The sequence below is a fragment of the Vulpes vulpes genome, chromosome 14, assembly GCF_048418805.1.
Source record: "Vulpes vulpes isolate BD-2025 chromosome 14, VulVul3, whole genome shotgun sequence".
NCBI classification, from domain to species: Eukaryota; Metazoa; Chordata; class Mammalia; order Carnivora; family Canidae; genus Vulpes; species Vulpes vulpes.
This window is the reverse complement of record NC_132793.1, coordinates 103,642,215-103,664,000: the sequence shown is the minus strand read 5'-3', so window position 1 is coordinate 103,664,000 and position 21,786 is coordinate 103,642,215. Positions and strand designations below refer to the sequence as shown.

General features: G+C 42.5%; 1 protein-coding gene across 3 annotated transcripts in view; it reads right to left on the bottom strand.

The window, feature by feature from the left end:
• ADAMTSL3 (ADAMTS like 3) overlaps positions 1 to 21,786 on the bottom strand; it is a 335,305-nt gene that overhangs the window by 59,786 nt on the left and 253,733 nt on the right. For all 3 annotated transcript variants that reach the window (XM_072737443.1, XM_072737441.1, XM_072737442.1), the window contains 2 exons: positions 15,365 to 15,518; positions 2,754 to 3,825 (listed from right to left, as the gene is read on the bottom strand). In XM_072737443.1, coding sequence (XP_072593544.1) covers positions 2,754 to 3,825; positions 15,365 to 15,518 — 1,226 coding nt within the window. The remainder of the gene's footprint in view (positions 1 to 2,753; positions 3,826 to 15,364; positions 15,519 to 21,786) is intronic.

Below are 21,786 nucleotides of genomic sequence, written 5' to 3'. Positions count from 1 at the left end.
ATGTTTGATCCTTAAAGTATGCAGAAACACATTTGAGCCAGATGTACTATATCAAAACCTTTCTTCCTGAGACCTCCAGGAATCTCAGGGTCAGAAGCTAAAGTTAATTCCACATGATCAAGTCAAACTACTTAAAATCAACTCTACAAATATTTACTTAAACTGGCCATGCTCTATCACATCCCTGCCATACTTATATGGCCACAGTTGAATCGATTACTTCAACTTGCTCAGCCTCTGCTTCCTGACAACTTATGAAGTGAAAATTGCTGAGCGGTCCTCCAAGGGCGGTCCATGGACTCCAGAGGTTCTTGAAGTCAAAACGATTTTCATAATAATGAGAAGCCATTAATTGCCTTTCTTGCTGTGTTGATCTCTGCTTGGATAGCAAAAGCAGTGGCAGGTACATTCCTGGCACCAGGATGTATGAGTAGTCACTGTGTTCTTGACTGTCACACTCTTCCCATAAAAATAAAAATGCCAGTTTCCCTTAAGAATGTCCTTAATGAGGCAGTGAGACTTAACTAGTTTTCCTAAATCTCAACCCCCAAGTATGTATATTTTTAATATTCTGTATATGAAATGAGAAGTACACACACAGCAGTCCTGTAGCATGTTTGACTTGCTAGCTGAATTAGCTGCTTTTTTCCCCCATGGAATACCATTTTTACTTGAAAGAATAGCTAACAAACTATAATTATTCAGGCTTGGGTATGTGGCAGCTATTCTAAAAAATAATAATAATAACTAAAATGAGCTAACCAATTCAAGGAAAACGATTGACAGTGTTTATTGCCAGTGACCAAATACGAACTTTCAAGTGAAAGTTAAAATTTTGGAAAATTGGTATCCTCCATTGTAAGCTTGGCAGTTTGCCAAAATTCAGACTTTTCTGATGAGTTGGGTCGCAATATTGCAGAGTATGTGTATTCTTTACATTGTCTAAGGAAATGTGCCAGCACTGGGGAGATGGTATAATGGGGTGAGCTAATATTTTCCAAATGACCAATGTGTGATATAAACTCATGTGTAGGTAGAAGATCCATCGAAAGTGCAAGATAAGCCAATATCACATTGTAAGGGAGTAACAAAATTTCATGAATATGGTTTTAGATTCCACATTCCAGGCAACTTTTAAGAAGCTACTGCTTGTTTACTTTTAGAGTAGTTGTAAAGAATTGCCATAATTATCTGCAAAGGCTGTGAGAATGTCCTTTTTCCAACTAACATATCTGTATGAGGCCAAATTTTCTCTATAAATGTTAATTAAAACAACATATCACAACAGATTTAATGGAGAAGCATTTATGAGGATCCAGCTGTGTTTTATTAAGTCAGACATTAAAGAGCTTTGCAAAGATATAAAACAGTGCCATTGTTAGTAATTTTCTTTAAATACTGCTTTTCAAAAATTGTTATTTATATGAACATGTAATGGGATTCTGTTATTTCTACGTGCATTAATAAACAGATATTTTAAATATTCTATGTGTTCATTTTTGATATGGTAAATATCGATAGCTATAACACACATTAACGAAAGCTCTTTAGGCTTCTTGGAGAAGCCTTTAAAGATTTTTAGATTCAAAAGGGTCCTAAGGCCAAAAGATTTGCGAACTGCTAAGCTAGTTGATCTGGAAGGTTTATTCCACTTGGAAAACTTCTTTACACTCCTGTGTTTGAGTTCCAGGACAAAAAACGAAAAAGTTAGATTTGTTCTACCTTTTCACTCTAAGATACAACCTAATCATTTATAATAAAAAATCGAGTTTTACCTAGATTTCTTCTGCTGCTTCACATAGTAAGCTCAAATGCACTAAAAGACATGATAAAAATAAAATTTGCATTTTTAAAGTACAATATGGTCTGCAAAGCAATTTAACATCTGCTGTTCTATTTCTCTTAGTAATCCCTAGAAGCAGCTTGGACTCTCTGAATGCAAATTAAAAGAAAGCAAAGCATCTCCTGTCCTGTGTGCACAAACAGCAAGATGTGCAGATATTGAAGAATGCAAAAATGAATATTTGTTAATCCCTGTTATTTTATGTGAAATGAATGAAATGTGATGTCTTTGTACTGACATGGAGCTCATAATAAAAAATATGACTTAATATTTGGTTTTGAACATCTCAAAAACTTTGATCCTTACTTTTCATGACATAACAAATTGCATGATACAGAAAATTACTTCTGATCCTCTCAATCTTTTCACTAAGGCTATTATTTGTATGATATCCAAACATCCTTGGTGGTGTTCAGGACAAGGGTCCCAGGTTCTGGATGGCCATGGATTAGTCTCGGGATTCAGTGACCTCATCAAACAACTACTAACCCCCACCCTGCCAGCTCGCAGGACTGACGCGAACACCAAGGAGATACCATATCTCCTAGCTATATTCCGATTTGCAGTTCCTACGTGGCATGGGATTACTGCCAGGATGATTACTTTTTTGAGGCCTTATATGGATTTTGTTTTTAAATGTTAAGTGCCCTACAAAGAGAGAGGCTATACACGCTTAAGCTCATTCTGTCTGTACCCAGTCTTGGTAATAATGGGGATGGTATGGTTTAATTTTTAAAATTCCAGTGTGTATGTGAAAAACACACCCTAACATTTCTTTTTAGTTTCTTTCCTAAAGACTCCTGTTGGAAACACATTCTCAGGAGAAGGAATTTGAAAATCTTGTCAAGAAAACTGGAATGCCCATTAAGAAGGTATGACACAGTGAACACTGTATTCTTATTTTACTTACTTTTCTGAGGGTTGTAACAATGCCCCATCCTTGGTCCATGTATACGTGGCCTGACTGGGGGTAACGAGCTCACACAGTATATTGATGACCTCCGTCCTTTTTGTAATGTAGACTGTATCTCCAATCCTTGAATTTATTGTTTTATTAAATGACATCGAGGTGGGCTGGCTTTGTCTCATGAGAACAGGTCCCTTCAGCTTGAATGTCAGCTTGCCTGAGTTTTCCACATTCGAGCTTTGAGGCATACTTCTCGTTTCACCCCTTAGATGAGCAGCAGGAGGCACCCCTTCCTGGACACCCCTCCATTGGCTGTGTGCTGGGGGCACCTTGGCTAACTCTGCCACCAGCTGGTAGATCACCTGGGATGCAAGGTCATCACTGACCTCCCTGGTTTCCATGAGCTGACTCATGTTTCTTATCAGTTCATCAAACTGGACCGTGTCCATGCTGTATGCTCCCTGCTTGACTGCTGCCTCAAACTGCTTGTTCTTAAACTCCCAGGAGTTGGTATTTCCCCCAATATTGTTACAGACGCCCAAGAGAGCTCTCAAGAAAGGCTGGTTATCGATTTGGCCATCATCCGGATGAAGCTCATTTTTGTTACCCCATATTTGCCTCATTTTCTGCCATGTGGCTCCCAAGCCATTGGTCTCACTGTGGTCCATCCCAGGATATTCCCTCGTGTGCTCTCTGAGGGCTGGAGGCGCAATGAGCCGGTTGTCAGTGCCAATAAGCTTGAGAACCACAGTTTCCTGTGCAGGGCCGGCGATGCACCGGTATGTGCCGATATCAGGGGCTGCAAGGCTGTGGATTTTTAGTGAGCCCGACTTGGTGATGCCAAGCCGTTTGGAGTTCTGCAGACAACGGCCATCCTTCTCCCACTGGATTAGAGATTTCTGGAATCGTCGTACTGGACATTTAATAATCACAGATGTATTGGGCAGCAAATAGGCTCTGCTACCAATGGTCAGGTTAATGCGCTTCTCTTCCCTCGTCTGAATGTAGACTCTTTGGACGTCAAGGATCTGGGGCCCCTGCTCACTGGCTTTTGTCTTCTTCTCTGGTTTCACTTCTGCAAAGAGAAGAAAGAAAGAAAATACAAACAAGTATCTCAATAATAAGAGCTTTCTGACAGTAGTCTTCCAAGGTTGATGCAAGTCAACAAATGTATTTTTTTCCTCCTTTAAAACAGCTGACAGTGAAAACATAAATAACGTATATAATATATCTACAGATGCAGATAATTTTACAACTATCTGGTACTTTAGCAGCAAAGAATGGAAATTTGAATGAATGGCATAAAATGTGTAAATTATTTTGCAAAGCCCTGGTTTGGGGAGACGTGAGGTTAAGAGTTTATATGAGTAGGAGGTGTCCGATGTTTTGGGCTTCCACCATCTGGTAGGGGTCCTGGGGGGTGGTTAATATGGCTCAGCCAGAGGCATATCAGCTCTAGGGGAGAAAGCAGGAGTGGGGAAATGAGCGAATGCATTTGAAGGATCTGGAGGTGAGGCCAACGTGGCCAGTGGCAGCAGATAATCAGAGCAAGTCCACTAAACCTGGGCCTGAAGAAGCAAGTGATCCAAGAAGAAAAGAGAAAATAGGCACCTTGAAGCCAAACAAATCTAAGTTTGGATCTTAGCTCTGCCACCCAGACTAATCACTGAGCTCTCTGAGCCTCAGATTCCCTGCCTAGGAAGTGCGGGTAATGTTAGTGCCTTCATCAGGTGAGTATGAAAATTTGGTTGGATATTTACACCAAATGCTCGGTGCAGCAGTGGGCACACAATGTGCTTTCACACACGTGAGTGCCCCTGACAGCTAGTGGAGAGCGGTCTGAGAGGAAGTGAGAGGTGGGGCTGGCTCTAGCTTCCTCCTGGGCGCGGCCCCCAGTTCATGGCCTCCGGCCAAAGACGATGCACCTTACATCTCTCCTTCAGAAGAGGAACCTGCAGGAAGGCCTCAATATGTCCCAGGGTGATTCTGAAGTGAAGGAGGCAGGATGTGGGTAGAATCCCAGTTCCTCTTTGATAACACACTTAGGTCCACAGGGACACGGAGGACCTCATAGCACCAGGTATGACAGAAGAAAGACTGGACTCCTTTCGAGGGAACTGCTAGATTCAGAAGGTCATGGGATCGGGGGCCTCATTATTTTGGAGGATCCTGGTTACAGGTCCTCCTGGTTGAAGCACTTGCAGGGATACACCAGGAGAAGAATCAGATTGAGTCTCCACTTAGGTGGAGGAATTTATTATGGTGCCACTTAGGTGGCCCTCTCGGCCCGAGGCCATAGCAACAGCATGCTTACTGATACCCTGGTTCTCCAGAATACCCCCTGGAGCCCTCTTGGGTGGCTCATGAGCTTCATAGGGTCTAGCTGCTTGCTGGGGTGTGGTGGCATCAGTACATTCCGGAAAACAACAGGGGTGAACCCATAATTTCCATGGTAGAGGATGTTCTTGGTGAAGGACACACATAATGAGTTTGCATTCAAATCCCGCACAGATGTGATTGGTAGGCCAGGACTATTGGCCCGGGCTCTGCCCGTGGATGCTCCTCAGCTCATCTCTAAGTGGAGCTGGATGACCTGCCACACATACATGTTTCCCTGTTGGATACAATCTCCACGGGGCATGTCAAGCTCACCACCCCCCCCCAGTTGATACATAAACATTTTCTTCCAGTTGGCAGCATAGTATTTTGAATATACTGCTGTATGTTCGAAAGCAGGAAGAAAATGTATGGATTCACTGGCAAATGAATAGTTTATCCATTATTATAGGCAGAGATGCTATCCAAAATAGTTAATAACGTGCACAACAAGGGTGTCACCAACCAGAACAGATGCTGGCTGTCGCCCTGGAGTGGGGTCCTGTTGTCACACCATACTCCCAAGTATTCCTTCCTTCATTGCTATGTTATGAGGAGGTCAGGCTCACCAGGGTCCCAAAAGCTGGGAGATAGTCATGGTATTCAGGCAGAGGCTATTTAGCAACCATTTGGGAAGTATGTTCAAAAAAAATTTTTTTTTTTGAGAGAGAGAGAGAGAGAGAGAGAGAGAGAGAGAGAGAGAAGAGAATCTTAAGCAGCCTCCATGCCCAGGGCAGAGCCCAACAAGGCTCTGAGATCATGACCTGAGCCGAAATCAAGAGTCATATGCTCAACCAACTGAGCCACCCAGGTGCCCCAAGTATGTTCATATTTTAACAACCAGTGTGTGGGGGTTCAATATCAAGTAAAGCAGCAACTCTCAAACTTCACTGCCTATTAGAAGCACATGTATTATTATTTGTTAATCTCAATGCCCCGGGTCCCCTCCCCAGACATTCTGACTTACGGAGTGCAGCCTGGCACTAGAAATTTTTTAAGCTCTCCAGGGGCCTGAAATGTGTAGCAAAGTTTGAGAACCTCTACCTCCAAGCGTACCACTGTATTAAACCAAGGCAGCACAGAGAGAGGCTCCTGACTTCGATTATTTTACTGAAAGACAATGTGTGCTAGGATGTCGCCAGTCAAGAGAGGAGAATAAGAAGCAGCATCTGTGCTCTCTGTGTGAACCCTGCCAAAGTCTTTACCGCATGTGGTGTCTTCTGGAAGAAGCCTGCAGGGGGATTTCTTTCTGGCCTTGGCCTCAGGAATCATCATACTTTATTCTGAATAATTAGTCTGTTTCCTATCCAATGAGTGCTGAACTGTGTCACTAACCAGGCTGCTTTTTCAAGGTTGCTATTTTGTTGGCAAGTTTAGAGCCAAATCTGTGCCCCTATGTAAAAGGAGTATACAATTCAAGACATGATCACGTACTAGCCTTGTTTGTTTTCCTTTCTCATTCCTTATCTACTTCTAATTTTACTTGCCTGGTTGCATCTTATAAATACTTACAAGTGGCCCATTGTTGTCACAAGGCAGGGTATGTGTGCATGTACACACATGCACACATGTGAACATGATATCTACACAGATGTGTATATATCTACCCACACAGATCTCTCATGATGATTTAAAAGGACCTATTTGAACACCCTGTCTGGTCATTGGTCCCTTAGGGGCCAACAAAGGAAAGATATGAATGTGCAATGGATAGCCTCAAAATCACAATATAAACTGGGTCAAACTCAGGTTTTTAAATTCGTGCAACTGAGGCATGTGAGGAGGTAGGCTATTTTAGGGTAGCCATGCTGTTAAGAATGAGGCCATAGCTGGAATGTTTCTGCACTTACTGGGACACAGATGCCCATGTAGGAAATAGAGCACACCTGTCTGGCTGAATAGTCCAGGCTGGGGATGATCTGAGGTCCATATAAGCCCACACAGCATCCTGATGCCCTAGAAGCAACCATGAATGTGGTTTCTAATTACTGTTAGGTCCACTGGTAGCCAGATGTTCCTCAGTTAAGACTGAGGCTTAAACTAGATGGGGCTCTGACTCCTTCCAAGGCAGCCTGGGGAGTCTAAAGGTGACGGGCAGTGTTCAGTCTTGGCGGCGAAGCTGCCCAAGTGGCTGGGTGAGCTGCGTGAGAGCCATCTGCTCCCTCTGGCTGCCTGCCCATTTGTTGGAAGGTCAGCCCTGTGACCCTGGCTGGCTGCATTCCCAATCCTGCAAGTGTTCCTGCTGAGTACAGAGCAGGTTAGTTAGCAGGTGTGCCTGAGGAGTGGTCTGGGATTCAGGCTCTATCTGCCAGGCTGCCAGGTACCACAGCTTGGATCAATTCCTCTCTTGGGACTCCTGTGGGTTCCTTTGGAGAAGTGTCTGGAGCATGACATCATTAGACATGGTTCTTAGGCAAGAACTAGTCTGGTTTCAGGTGACTGCCTCCTCCTGAACCTAGACATGCCCCCAAACTACAACACTGGCTTAGCCTGATCAGGTGCGGCATCATCTACCCTGCAGAGAGTGGTCAGGTACCTATGGCATCCTCCTGAAGGGGCTGTGGGCCTGTGCAAGGGTCCCGACCCATCCTCCACCTCTCTCACTGTGCTGGATTTGAGAAATGTCACATCTCTGGCTTTTCTAGAAAATGAAAAGATCTTTCTTCTAGAGGTCTTCCTTCTAGGCCTCTGGGCCAGCCTGCCCTACCCAATAGAAGCCAGCCAGCTCTGGGAACCTGAGGCTGTTTACAGCAACTGCATCTCGGCTCCTTACTTGTTCATGTCCTGTCTTAACTCCAGTCATATCCCTGCCATAACTCTAGACCTTGGTGCCATGCCAGGTCTCTGCCCCAAGCCATCTGGGCTGGATATTTCCATTTAGTCTTGCCAGCATATGCCTCCTGCCACACCCGAATGGGCTTCAGCGGCGAGGCAGCCTCTAAGACCTCCTAGAGCCCTGCTGGAATCCCAGGCCCCTCAGAATCCACCCCTGAGTGTGGCTTCTGGGCTGAGGCTGGCTCCCATCCCGCCCACAAGCACTGAAGATCCGGCAAGCTCATTTGGAGCTCAATCAAGAACTTGAGCATATTGGATTCTTTCCAGCCTTCTCTGAGGGTAGAAGCCCGGGTAGCTGAAAGGGGGCTGCAGGGGGTGCTGTGGGTAGGACATGCTAAATGAGCTGTGAAGGCCCCAGAGGCCCCACGGAAGACGGCTACTGTAAATGCCACATCAGCCTGAGACGATGGCTTCCGTTTCTTGCTTCCCAGGCACTTTCCAACCAAACGCCGTCTGGCTTCTGCTCACAGTTCCCCACTAAATGCTCTTTGGGAAAGGCCACCCATGGTCTGCCCCCCTAGTGACAAATACAAAGTCTCCCTTCTGTGTTCTTACGTGGCCATTCTAGGACATATGGCAACCTCAATCCCTCACTTCTGGAAGAAGACTCTCCTCTCACGTGAGGACCCTCACCTGGTCCTTTCCAACCACCACTCATTTACAGTGCATTACGTGCTGTTGCTACCCCTCTGGCATCACACTTGGCTACTTTCTTTTCTTGCTCTGAGCTTTCACTTGGATGACCTTGTAGGTATAACAAGCAACTCTGAGCTATCTAACTTACCTGGTCTACTTTACCTGGTCTGGTTTATCAGATCTAGTCTATTGGTCTAGTTTATCTATCCTGGTTTATCTGGTCTAGTTTTTCTAATTGAATTGATCAACTCTAGTTTATCAGTCTGGTTTATTGGGTCTAGTTTATCTAGTTTATCCGGACTAGTTTATCAGGTCTAGTTTATCTGCATAGTTTATCTAGTCTGTTTATCTGTCTAGTTTACCTGGCCTAGTTTATGATTCTAGTTTACCTAGTTTAGTTTACTGGCCTAGTTTATCTAGTCTAGTTTATCTGTCTGGTATACCAGGTCTAGTTTAGTCTAGATTATCTGGTCTAATTTACCTGGCCTAGTTGATCAGTTTAGTTGATCAATCTAGCTTATCTAGTCTAGTTTATCAGGTCTATTTTATCTAGTCTAATTTCTCTGTCTAGCCTGAACCTCTCTCTGGGGCTCCAGACCTAATTATATCTACTGCTTATCAGAAATATCTTCCTGGTACTTCAAGTTTTAAAATATTATCATCTAAACACATTATTTCTGCTTCCTATCCCATCCCAAGTATCCTCCTTTTCCTGTATTCCCCAAGTTAATGGTATCACTTTCTCCCAATTACCCCAAGGCAGAAACCAGAAAATCATTGTGATTCCTCTCTGTCCAGTGGAGTGCTGACCCCACCTCTCACTGGCTCTCAGGTCAGTAAAATTGTTAGTATCTGTCCCCAACTCTGCATTCAACCATATCACAGTGGCCACCTGAAGTTGGCCATGGTGGGAGTACTTACACCACAGAAATCAATACAGCTAAGAAATAGTAACTACCCTTCTCAGCACTCCTCCCCCAAAGCTGGTTGTTAAACACTTACAAGCACATCTCATCCCTGTCCCTTAGCTCCCAGCTCCAAATGTCATCCTGCTTAGGCAGGATATCTGAAACATTGTGAGCATCTACTGCCACGCTCTCTCTGCTAGATATTGCCACAGTCCCTTCCCCAGACTTCCAGCTTGCACCCTTGTAGTTATCCAATGTCTCCATATAGCTGTCAGAGTAAATAAACCAAAATAAAATCTGACTGTGTCATCTCCTTGTTGGATAAAATCTAAACTCATTAACATGGAGTCCTAATATCCTCTATAACTAAATTCTCAAGCTTTCTCTTTTGTCATAACCTTGAACCTATGTTCTAATCCCATGGTATTTCTGGTAGTTCTTCCCAACATATGACTCCATTTGACACCCTCTACCTTTGTCCAACTGGTCTCTTCACCCAGAGTCTCCTGTGTCCTCCCCCACATAGGCCTAGAGAATGGACACTGATCTTCCAGAACTCTGCCCAAGGGATCCTCTTCTGTGAAACTTGTCCTGACCTTCTCCTCACCCAGTGGCATTGGCCACTGCCTTCTGCATCCTATCATGGCACCGATGGTGCTTTACTGTTCTCATTTGTTTATGTATATATTTCTCTCCCATTGGACTAGGAGGTCTTTTCCATTTTGTATCATAACATCTAAGACACAGTAGCGGGCAGCCCTGGTGGCTCAGTGGTTTAGCGCTGCCTTCAGCCGGGGGTGTGATCCTGGAGACCTGGGATCGAGTCTCACATCAGGCTCCCTGCATGGAGCCTGCTTCTCTCCCTCTGCCTGTGTCTCTGCCTCTCTCTCTCTGTGTCTGTCATGAATAAATAAATAAAATCTTAAAAAAATAAATAAACACAGTAGCACTTGATGAATGACTGCAGAAAGAATTAATAAGGAAATGGTATCTCTGACACTGAAAACTGTATGTCTAGGCAGAGAGATCGTCACTGCCCTCAGGGCACAGCATAGCACCTGGTACACAGTAAAATCCTCTTTACTGAATGAATAAATGAATGAATGACTGAGTGTATGCCCTTGGATGCTGCAGGACAGATGATATAATTCTGAAAGGGGTGCTGGCAAGGCAGACCTGTGCCTCCCTGGGCTTCCAAGGGCTGCAGCGAGGTCAGGCAGCATGGGTCACTGGAAGCTGAGCAGGTTACAGGGAGAGGAGAGGCAGGGGGGCTATAGTCTCTCCTGAAGTCCAAGGTATGTGCAGGAGGCGGGAGACCTAACGAGGCAGATATGGGGCTGGAACCAAGAGGGAGACCAAGAACTGCAGAGAAGCGAGTGCATTCCAGATAACCCTGGCAAGTGGATGGGCAGATCTTGGCATTGCCGTCACAGTGCACACCTGGGTGCCTCCCCTCCCTCAACCATCTTCATCTCAGTACTTTGACCAAAAATAAGAATTCTTCAGTAGAACTCAGGAAACCTAAAAACCTAGAGCTATAATTTAAAAAATCTAAAATCAAACACTACATTTCTATTTAAACCAAGACAGGTGTAGGGATACCTGAGTGGCTCAGTCAGTTGAGCATCTGACTCTTGGTTTTGGCTAAGGTCATGATCTCAGGGTCATGAGATGGAGCCCTGCATCAGACTCTGCACTCAGCCTGCACCCTACTTATATTTCTCTCCCTCTGCCCTTCTCCCCTGTTTCCATGCTCTCTCTCTCTAAAATAAATCTTAAAAAAAAAAAAAAAAGAAAAAAGAAAGAAACCAAGACAAGTAGACTTTTAACAGCAATATGAGGAAAATCCCAGTCTGACATATTTGGGAAGCATCTCTATGGGTAAGTCATGATAAGCACTTCCGGTGGCCTATGTGGAGAAAAGTCCAGGGCTACTGCGAACCTACCCCCTACAAGTACACACCCCTGTGGGACACAAGATACAGCACAAATTGCTACGTTACATTTTATCCTATCTTAAAGCTATAATAGGAAATAAAGGGATGGCATTAAAAATAACTAATGTTGTTGAGCCTTTAGCATGTGCCTGGCATTGTTTCTAAGCACTTTATAGGTATTATTTCTCAGAACAATCCTATGAGGCAGAGACAATGACTACTCCCATTTTACAGAGGAGGAAACTGAGGCTGCCAGAGATTAAGTAACTAAGGAAGGATTGGAACAACTGGGATTAGAACTCACGTGAGTTAGCTTAGCCACCATGTTGTATTATCTTCCAGAGATCAATATAGCTAAGAAAGATTATTGGAGAAGGCAGGGTTTGTCGTGGTCTTTCAGGAACAAGAAGACCATCAGTGGCAAGATACAGCAGGAGAAAGAATTCAAGGGAGAGGTCAAAGTCTGCAGTGGGGGGAAGCTGGGAATGGAGGGGAGACACAGGCCGGACTGCGAGGTGTTCAGGACATCTCTTCTACCCGCCCTCCACCCACTGCATATCAAAGTGGTCAAAATGAAGTCCAGCAAAACTCACTCCTCCAAAGAGAATGAGTTTTACTTAAGCCTAAGGCTCCAGTTTGAACTTTTATCTACAAATGGAGGCTTGAGAGGGAATAAAGATCACAGCACAGGTGAGCTTGGGCTTTCTTGTCTTCAGACCCCTTCAATAATGCAGGGGTCAGGTCTATAGTGAAGACCATGCATTTCCAGTCTGGGGAGTCAGTGGGGGCGGTGCAGAAGTGAGATGAAGAGGAGGTGAAAGTCGGAGGACATATAGGCCTCGATAGTCTCAGTGGAATAAGACAAGTGCACCACCAGAGAAAGGGAATCGGAGCTGCTATGGGATGGTGGATTTTTAGGGGATTTTTAGGAAATAGGAAGAAACACATGATGCCCAAGTAAATCAGACAGTATGAATACCAAGGACGTCTAAATCAGCATGGTGATATTATTTCCTTCAGTGAATCCCAGTAGCTCAGGCCAGGGAACCAAAAGCCAAATAATGTCACCTGAAAAGTAATACAAGGGTTGAAGTGAGCAGATGATCCAGGCAGGGGGTGAAGGGAGGGCAAGCCTAGCTACAGCGAGATGGGGGTGGGGGAGGGAGAGCAGGAAGCTAATTCTGAAGGTCATGTTTGAGCCAGTGTAAGGGGTCACCATGCCAAGGTGATGGGGCAGGGGTCAGTGAAGTGAACAATGGTAGGAGATAGGGATATCAGAATGTTAGAAAGGTCATGGGCAGGGATGCTGGTTGTCGCCAAGGAAGAATGGATCTGGAGGTAGTGTGTGCTGGAAAAAAGGCATCCAGTGTCTTGTGATGCAATGAGGGCAACATTGGTGCTGAGTGCATGACGGTGTTGGGGAAATGGTGCAACAGAGCAGGAGTTGGGAGGGTGGGTGAAGGCCAAGTGTGTCACTTGGCTCTGTGATATGGTCGGGGGGAGAAGAGGATGCCACATCACACTGCGAAGGGAGAGGCCAAATCTCAGCAAGCAAGGGCCACTGAGCAAAGGTGACGGTGTGATCCAGGCTACTGCAGAAATGGAGGCCCAGCTCAGGGTGATCTGGCGGGGTTGGGAGCAGAGGCGTTCCCCTCTCTTCTCTGTTTCTATGACCCACATGTTTGGCAAGCCAAGGAATGGGGTGGGGAAAGAAGAGATATTACTGTCTTTTTTTCTTGTGTTTCCCCCCTCCCTAAAATTTATAATTTTACCCTGTTCTCCATTGCATGCTGTAAGAGTTTATAATTTCATCTGCACTGCATTGTGCGCCTTAATAACCACGCTGTATTTCCGCAGGCTATTTTGTGATTATCTTAGAGGAAGCTCCAGTACTCCTGTAGTTTCCCTCTCCTCGAAGGCAATTTACAGCCTAATTGCCTTGCTATGCAACCATCCACAATTAATAAAAGTCAGATAGATAAGTGCTTTGAAGCATGACACTGTGCCATATGCCACAGGCATTCTTGAATTCCAGGACACGACAAAACTTGGGATCTCAAGTTTTTGGAATCTCAAGATTTCGAAAATGTGGTCTCAAAGAATTCCCAGGAAAAAAATGTTGACATTGTCCATGAATCAGCATAGAGAGGCAGCTAATAGCAGGGACTCAGGAATCAGACAGACCTGTGGTCAAACAAGCCAAGGCGTCCAACTGGCAGCTACGGATTTTTGGTCAAGTCTCATACATTCTCTAAGTCTTGGGTTCCTCTGTCTAAATGGAGATGATATTTGTCTCACAAATTGCTGGAGACTGAAGGACTTAATGCATGCAAGGAGCTCCGCATCATAAATGTTCAATAAATAGCTCAAAAATGCTTTTATTTTTAAAGTTTTAACTGTTTTTTTTTTTTACTTTGTTTTATGAGTTTCTCCAGGAAAACTATTGACAATTTGGATTTTATATCTAAGGGTTTTTTTTCAAGCAACATTAACTTAGTTAATTTCTGATTTTTGTTTTCTTCCCATAAGCTCAGGAGGTACCCAAGGGTCTTAATATTACTTTACAGGTAAATAATTAAAGACCATGAACAACAAGGCAGGAGACAGACCAAGAGTCTGTGCGGTCCTACTCTGCCTTCCCAGCTCTGAACACCCCATCACTATTCTGCTGCCTTATTTTTCATTTTCTGTAGGACCAGCCCTCAACTCATTGCTGTCACCCACCCTTCCACATGAAAAACACATGCATATGTGCAAACATATATTCTGTTGTGTACACTGAAAATACAGAGGAGTCCGACATGCATGTTAGCTTTTGGTTATAATAAAGCCATATTATTCTAAGCTTAGTATATATTTATATACTTCATACTAAGCTTACTATTATTTATTTTATTTTTTCTTTAATTTAAATTCAACTAATTAATGTATAATGTATTATTGGTTTCAGAGGCGGAGTTCAGTGATTCATCAGTCTTATATAACACCCAGTGCTCATCACATCACGTGCCTTCCTTAATGCCCATCACTCAGTTACCCCATCCCCCTACCCCCTCCCGTCCAGTGACCCTCAGTTTGTTCCCTATGATTAAGAGTCTCTTATGGTTTGTCTCCCTCTCTGATTTCATCTTGTCTTCTTTTTTCCTCTCTTCCCCTATGTTCCTCTGTTTTGTTTCTTAAATTCCACATATGAGTGAGATCATATGATAATTGTCTTTCTCTGATTGATTTATTTCACTGAGCATCATACTTCCTAGTTCCATCCATGTCATTGCAAATGGCAAGATTTCCCTTTTTTGATGGCTGAATAGGATTCCAGTATATATATATATACATATATATATGTATATATGTATATATATATACATGTATATATACACACATTACACTAAGCTTATCACTTACAATTAATTGAAGAAGTGCCCAAATCACCATTAAAAAAAAAAACAATGATAATTTATGTTTTTATCCTTGCTGGTTTTAGATTATACACAAGAACAGGTACTTGAATACTTAAAAATACTTAGCTCTTCTACTCATACTGGAATGGATCCAAAAGCATTATTGGCGAAGTAAACCAGAAAGTTGTAGTTCAGCTTAACTTCTATAAGGAATACTCCTGAATTGTAAGTGGAAGAGATCGTGGCCAAGTGAAGGACAGAAGGAAGTTTAAAACCAAATTTAAACTAGGAAACCTAATAGATGCATTTGCTAAGTTGTGTGGACATTCCTTAACATTGGTTTTCCTTAGAACTGTATCATGTATTCAACATCATATTGGTTGCTGTTCAAACAATTCTGAGTTCTGCTCGATCTGCTCTACCTACAGATTAGAAACGTGCTGCTTTATGGGAAATAAAGCCACCAGGGTGAGAGGAACAGAATGAGCATTTCCTCTGGAGCATGGCCTTTACATACTTACTATTGCACGCAGGCATCTGGCAAGGTCTTATAAGAGGGGGCCCTGGAAGGTCTCGGCACATCGTCTCACTGAGGGGCACGCGTCGGCCTTTGGCTGTCAGCCTCTGACACACCTGCTTTCTTCGCTGGGTTCCAACACCACAGCTGACAGAACACTGCAATGAGAGTTAGGCACCTGTCATGTGGCATGTCGGCAGTTATGCACCTGTCACAGCCAACCGCCAAGTGTCCGGCGGCACAACCAGGGCATCTCACAGGTGGCTGTGCCAGTAAGTACGCCATTTCCTAGGCTTGAACCCCTCTTATTTTTATTTATCTTTTATTTCTTTAATTCAAGTATATAGGACATACACCATTACATTGGTTTCAGGTATACAACACAGTGATTGGACAAGTCCATACGATATTCAGTGCTCACTGCGGTAAGTGCTGTCACCACGGGTCACAACACAGCATCATTACGATGTTACTGACTGTATTCCTCATGCCATGACTTGTCGTGACTTTTTCCCATGACTTGTTTTTTTTTTTTTTTTTTTGACTTATCTTTTATAACACAAGGAGTTCCCTCCTCCCCACCCTCCCTTCCTTCTTCCTCTCTGAGACAGTAATTAATTTCCAGTAATTTACTGTATTGGGGATTTTTTGTCAGTGTAATTGATATCTATTTTATATTGGATAAAGCATGAAGATTTTTGGACGAGGAACCTTCTAAAATTTATAACCCAAGATCGAACTAGTTTAGAATAAATTCATTTTATCCTTACTTCTCTCCTGTTTCTACACAGCCCTTAAATGGTTGAAAGGACGTTTCTAAACAAGGTTTTGGTTGTTGTTTGCTTGTTCATTTTTTTAATTTTTTTTTCATTGAAAACACCAAACTGTTATGGACTTTAAACTAGACAGCCATACTGATTTATTTTTTAGCTATTTTTTTTTTATAGAGTAAGATGAGTACACTCTAAAACAAACAAACAAACAAAAAAAAAACATGATCATACCCATGACCAAGACTTCAAGAAACAAAAAAGTATTAAAGTTTTTAAAAAATCATTCAAACTACTTTACATAAGATAACACTAATATTTGATCATCAATGTGTGCATAACACTGATATTTGATAATAATTCTGTGTACATGCAATCTTAATTTAAAAATGTAATGTAGTTTTATTTTTTATTTATTTTTTTTGTAATATAGTTTTAGTAGGCATATTAGAAAAAAGGGAACTAAGGTAGAATTAAAGGAGTTGTTAAACATCTGAGGTTTTCTACCCACCATAACAATTAATTCCCAAAAGAACGCAATAATGTTAAGGAAGAAAACTGAAGAAGCCAATGGAGATTTGGATGGTTGTTTTTAAGGTTTCACTCAGGAGAGTAGCTATTGGCTTACTGCTGAGAAGGATGAGGACATAAGCCCATTTGGTTCTCCCTCTCCCCACAAACCTCCAATTACCTCCATGATCATTTAGGAGACATCTGGATTTCTGATATCTACGTTCTGTATTGAGATGTGATTGTTGACTGATTAGTCTTAACCCTGTACATAAATGAACTCATTACTCATCTTCTGTCTTTTCATCAGTGTCTGTGCATTTATGGTGAGTCATCCTGGCCCTGCAGGATTTTCGCAATGGACTTACACATATTCTCTGACTACCTCTCTGTTGCCTTTCTTTTCCATTTAATTTATTTTTAATGTTTTATTATAAATTCAATTAACATATAGTGCATTATTAGTTTCAGGGGGAGAATTCGGTGATTCATGAATTGTATATGGCACCCAATGCTCATTACTTCATGCCCATCACCCAGGTACCCCATCCCCCTACCCCTTCCCCTCCAGCAACCCTCAGTTTGTTTCCTAGAGTTAAGAGTCTCTTATGGTTTGTCTCCCTCCGTGTTTTCATCTTATTTTATTTTCCCTCCTTCCCCTATGTTCATTTGTTTTTTTTTATAAATTTATTTTTTATTGGTGTTCAATTTGCCAACATATAGAATAACACCCAGTGCTCATTCCATCAAGTGCCCACCTCAGTGCCTGTCACCTAGTCACCCCCACCTCCCGCCCTCCTCCCCTTCCACCACCTCTAGTTCGTTTCCCAGAGCTAGGAGTCTTTCATGTTCTGTCTCCCTTTCTGATAATTCCCACTCATTGCTCATCTGTTTTGTTTCTTAAATTCCACATATGATTGAGGTCATATGGTATTTGCCTTTCTCTAGCTGACTTATTTTGCTTAGCATAATACCCTCTAATTCCATCCACATTGCAAATTGTATGATTTTATATTCTTTTTGATGGCTGAGTAGTATTCCTGTGTGTGTGTGTGTGTGTGTGTGTGTGTGTGTGTGATATCTTTATCCATTTATCTGTCAATGGACATTTAGGCTCTTTCCATAGACTGGCTATTGTGGACACTGCTGCTATAAACATTGGGGTGCAGGTGCCCCTTCGGATCACTACATTTGTTTCCCTTGGATAAATACCTAGTAATGCAGTTGCTGGTCATAGAGTAGCTCTATTTTTAACTTCTTGAGGAACTTCAAGAAGGCTGCACCAGTTTGCATTCCCATCAACAGTGTAAGAGGGTTCCCCTTTCTCCACATCCTCACCGACATCTGTTGTTTCCTGGCTTGTTCATTTTAGCCATTCTGAGAGGTGTGAGGTGGTATCTCATTGTCATTTTGATCTGTATCTCCCTGATGCCTTTCTACATGATGAACACCAAGAGGAAGAACAGATAGTTGGGTCTGATTCTCTTTCCCTTTGAACTGTGCAGACCCTGTTCCACTGTTTTCATGCACTGAATGCTACTGTGAGGATGTGCGCAGCCAAACAGGGAGTTTTTGTTGTGTATCCATTTGCCCTTTCTGCTCAGAGGCCTGGGGGCTCCTTCTCTATCCATGAAGTTCTGCACTGTAAGCATGCTGTGTCACACTGGGTCATATCTTCTTGGCACATTAGTATGCCATTATGACTTACAGACCAAAGCTTTTATCCAAGAAAGGTTTTTATTATTACTATTTGTTATTAATAAATTCTCCTTTATTATCTCTGAATATTTCTCTCTTTTATTTTCTGTGCCATTTGATCTGTTCTTTTCACAAATGCACTTGGGTTATTTCCTTTCCATCTTTCATGTCCACGGCTGCCCCTGAAAATCAGTGCACATCTGTGCTCTTTCCCCACATAGTAGACGCATCATTCCAGCCTGTACACATCTGTCTTCTGTCACTTTCTTTAACTTTGTTGTTGTTTGTAATATGTTTTTTTTTTTTTTTTTTGCCCTGAATGTTCCAGCTATCTTCTCCTTTTGTTGACTTACAATCTCATTTTGAGCTCAAACCTTGTTTTAAAGCCACTTTCCGGCCAGACACCATAACTATAATTTTCTCAGGGACACAGAGCCTATTTGTTGGCAGTGTTCCCTGGGGGATAGTGTTGTGATATTACCATCATTCATGTGGCTCTTGCCTGGTGTTGATGCACGGGTTTTATGCTGGAGCTCTGAGTGCAGCTCTTTGCCAACAATGTGGGCAGAGGATGAGGAAGGGCAGCTTACATCTGTTGTGTGCAACACTCTGGCACGGCATTTTCATTTCTGTTGCCCATGTCTGTTCAGCTCTTGGCATTTGAGTGGCTGGTGTGACTCAGAGAAAAGCCTCTTCCGCAACTGGCTCACTGTGTAATAATCCAGCAACTGCTGCCCCTTCTTCCCACTTCTTCATCCCTGGCAGCCATCCCTCGGCCAGGAGGGCCACATATGCCATGTCTCCTTTGGTGCCACCTGCCCGCAGTTCTGCAGGGACATTCTCAGGGCAGCTTATCTGCCCTCTGTAATGAGAGGACCATTGAATAGGCCTCAGAGGACCGTCACATGTCGTCCTAGGGAGATCTATACCGAGCACGGCGCCCGAGGGATACTTGCCAGCTCGCAGCCTTCCCTCTCATTTTGGCCCAGGTTTTACAGCCTTTGGCAGGTGTGTTCCATGATTTATAGTTTGGGATTCTAGCCATTTCATTGTTCACTGAAGACAAACTGTTCCCTCTCTTCCATTCTCCTTGTGGGTTTTTTGTTGGATTTCAAAGGAGGAGAATGGAATTTTCTTAAAGTCCTTTATTGTCATTGTTAACAGGAAGCCCTCAACTATTCATATTTTCAGTACAGAGAAAAGCTTTTTGTAAACTTTTGAACAAGTAACTTTATTTTTTTTTAATTTATGATTTACTATTTTTTTAACCAACTCAAATCATCATCTAGGAGTTTCTCATTTAATAAAAATTAACATCAACTTTTTTTCTTTTTAAAGATTTATTTTTTTTAGAGAAAGACGGAGAAAAGGAGGAGGAGCAGAAAGAGAAGGAGAGGGAGAGAATCCTTAAGCAGGCTCCCCACTGAGGACAGAGTCCAATGTGGGGCTCAATCCTAGGACTTCGAGATCACAACCTGAGCTGAAATTAAGGGTTAGCTACCCAACCAACTAAATCACCCATGTACTGCAAAAATTCACACAAAATTTTTAATGTCGGTTCATGTAACAGTGAGTTACATAATTGCCAGTCTCCGCTCATAAGCCATTTCTAATAATAAATATATGATTTTTTTCCTCCCCATTATGAAGCATCATAATTAGGAGAATCATTTGTAAACTCCCTCTCGGGATGGAGGTCTTATGTGACCTTGTGTTTTCTAAGTTCAAAGTTAGGGCGCCATTAAAGAATGTTCCCAACTCAGAAAAAGAGGAAGGGACAGAATCAGTGCCATTAATTACAATTCACAAAGCCACAACCTTTTGCCAAAGCTTCTGCTATTTATTCTACAGAAATCTGGTAGATTCCTTGGGAAAAGCTCCAGGGAACAATATACCTTGAGTTTTTGCAACTTTGTAACTATTTAACTGTGATCTTTACACTTTAAGGTCACCTTGGTAGGATATAACATCCTTGGCTCACATTTTCTTTTTTGTAGTATATTAAATATGTTGCTCCATTGCTTTCTAGTATGAAGTGGTCTTGTCAAGAAGTGTGGTGCTAATCTGATTTTCTTTCCCAAGTCACGAGTAAGTGACTTGGTCTTTTTGCCTGGATACACAAGTACATTTTCCCTTATCTTTAAAGCCACTACTTCAGCAGAAGATGTCTTGATATTAGCCATGGTGGGTCCATTTACCCAGGGTTGTGGTGTCCCCTTTCAATATTGTGATTTGTGTTAAATGGTGATTTTATTTATAGTTTTGTCTTGTTGTTTTGGTTTTCTTTTCTTGGAACTCCAGTAATACTTATATATTGGATTTTCTTTCCTCTTTCATATCTATTTTTACTTGAATTCTATTTTTCTTTGATTATTTTCAATCCCCTCTTTTCTTTCATTTCTCCTATTACCCTTGTTTCTAGTTTACTCTCCACTTGAGAAATTTTCCCCATAAGTTTTCTGGTTCTCTCCTGAACCACATTAGTTCTCTTTGGTCACATCCCCCTGTTATTTATTCAACTCATGCCTGGGCTTTACTGTTTCTGATTTGCTTCTATGTATTTCTTAATTTCTTTTAGCTCATTTCAAAACAGTAAGTTATATTCTCATCAAGGCCAAATTTTCATGATGTTGCCATGCTATTGACACTTTTAGCTTACAGTATCTTTGTATGGGGCTTGCTGACACTCCTATTTAAATGAGATAATTTTTTGTTTCTGAACTTTTAGGAAAGTATACGGAGGTGGCAGTGTTTTGAGGTCATTGTCTTCACTGTTCCCTCTTCTGGTGTTGAAGAGAAGTATTCAACAGTTTGGACACAGTTCTGAGATTCATATGTTCTGGAATCTTCTGTTCCCAGGGGTCTGAGCTTTCCTTCCCTTCCTCTTCGTATCCTTGCTCAGCTTGGATTACAGTTATGGCAGGTTTGCCAGGTATTGCTTTGGCTCTCAGAGATGTGCATTCCCCTCATGCTCTCCAGTCTACTTAAGGCCTAAGTGGGTCTACATGATCTTCCTTGCACTCAACCATAGCCTGGGACCCAGAGTCCATTCTTCTGTGTCACTGACGGGTCTCAGACCCTGAGATGGCATGCATCATTGACTTCTGTGTTCCCTGGCTTTTGGCTTGCTCTTACCTTCTTTCTGTTGGCCTAGCTGTTAAACTTACAGCTTCTGCACAGTTTCCATGACTGTGCGTGGTTGGGCCTCACCCATGTGTCTCATTCATGTTAAAGTGGCTATCTGTGTTTTTTTCTTTCTTTTGGCAATCCTAATTGTTCTGTTTTCTTTGTTTCTTTAGACCGAAGTATAGTTGATATACAATAATCTATTAGTTTCAGGTGTACAACAGAGTAATTTGACCTCTCTATATACATTACCAGATGCTCACCATTATATGTGGAGTCACCTTCTGTCACCACACAAAGTTATTACAATATTACTGATGCT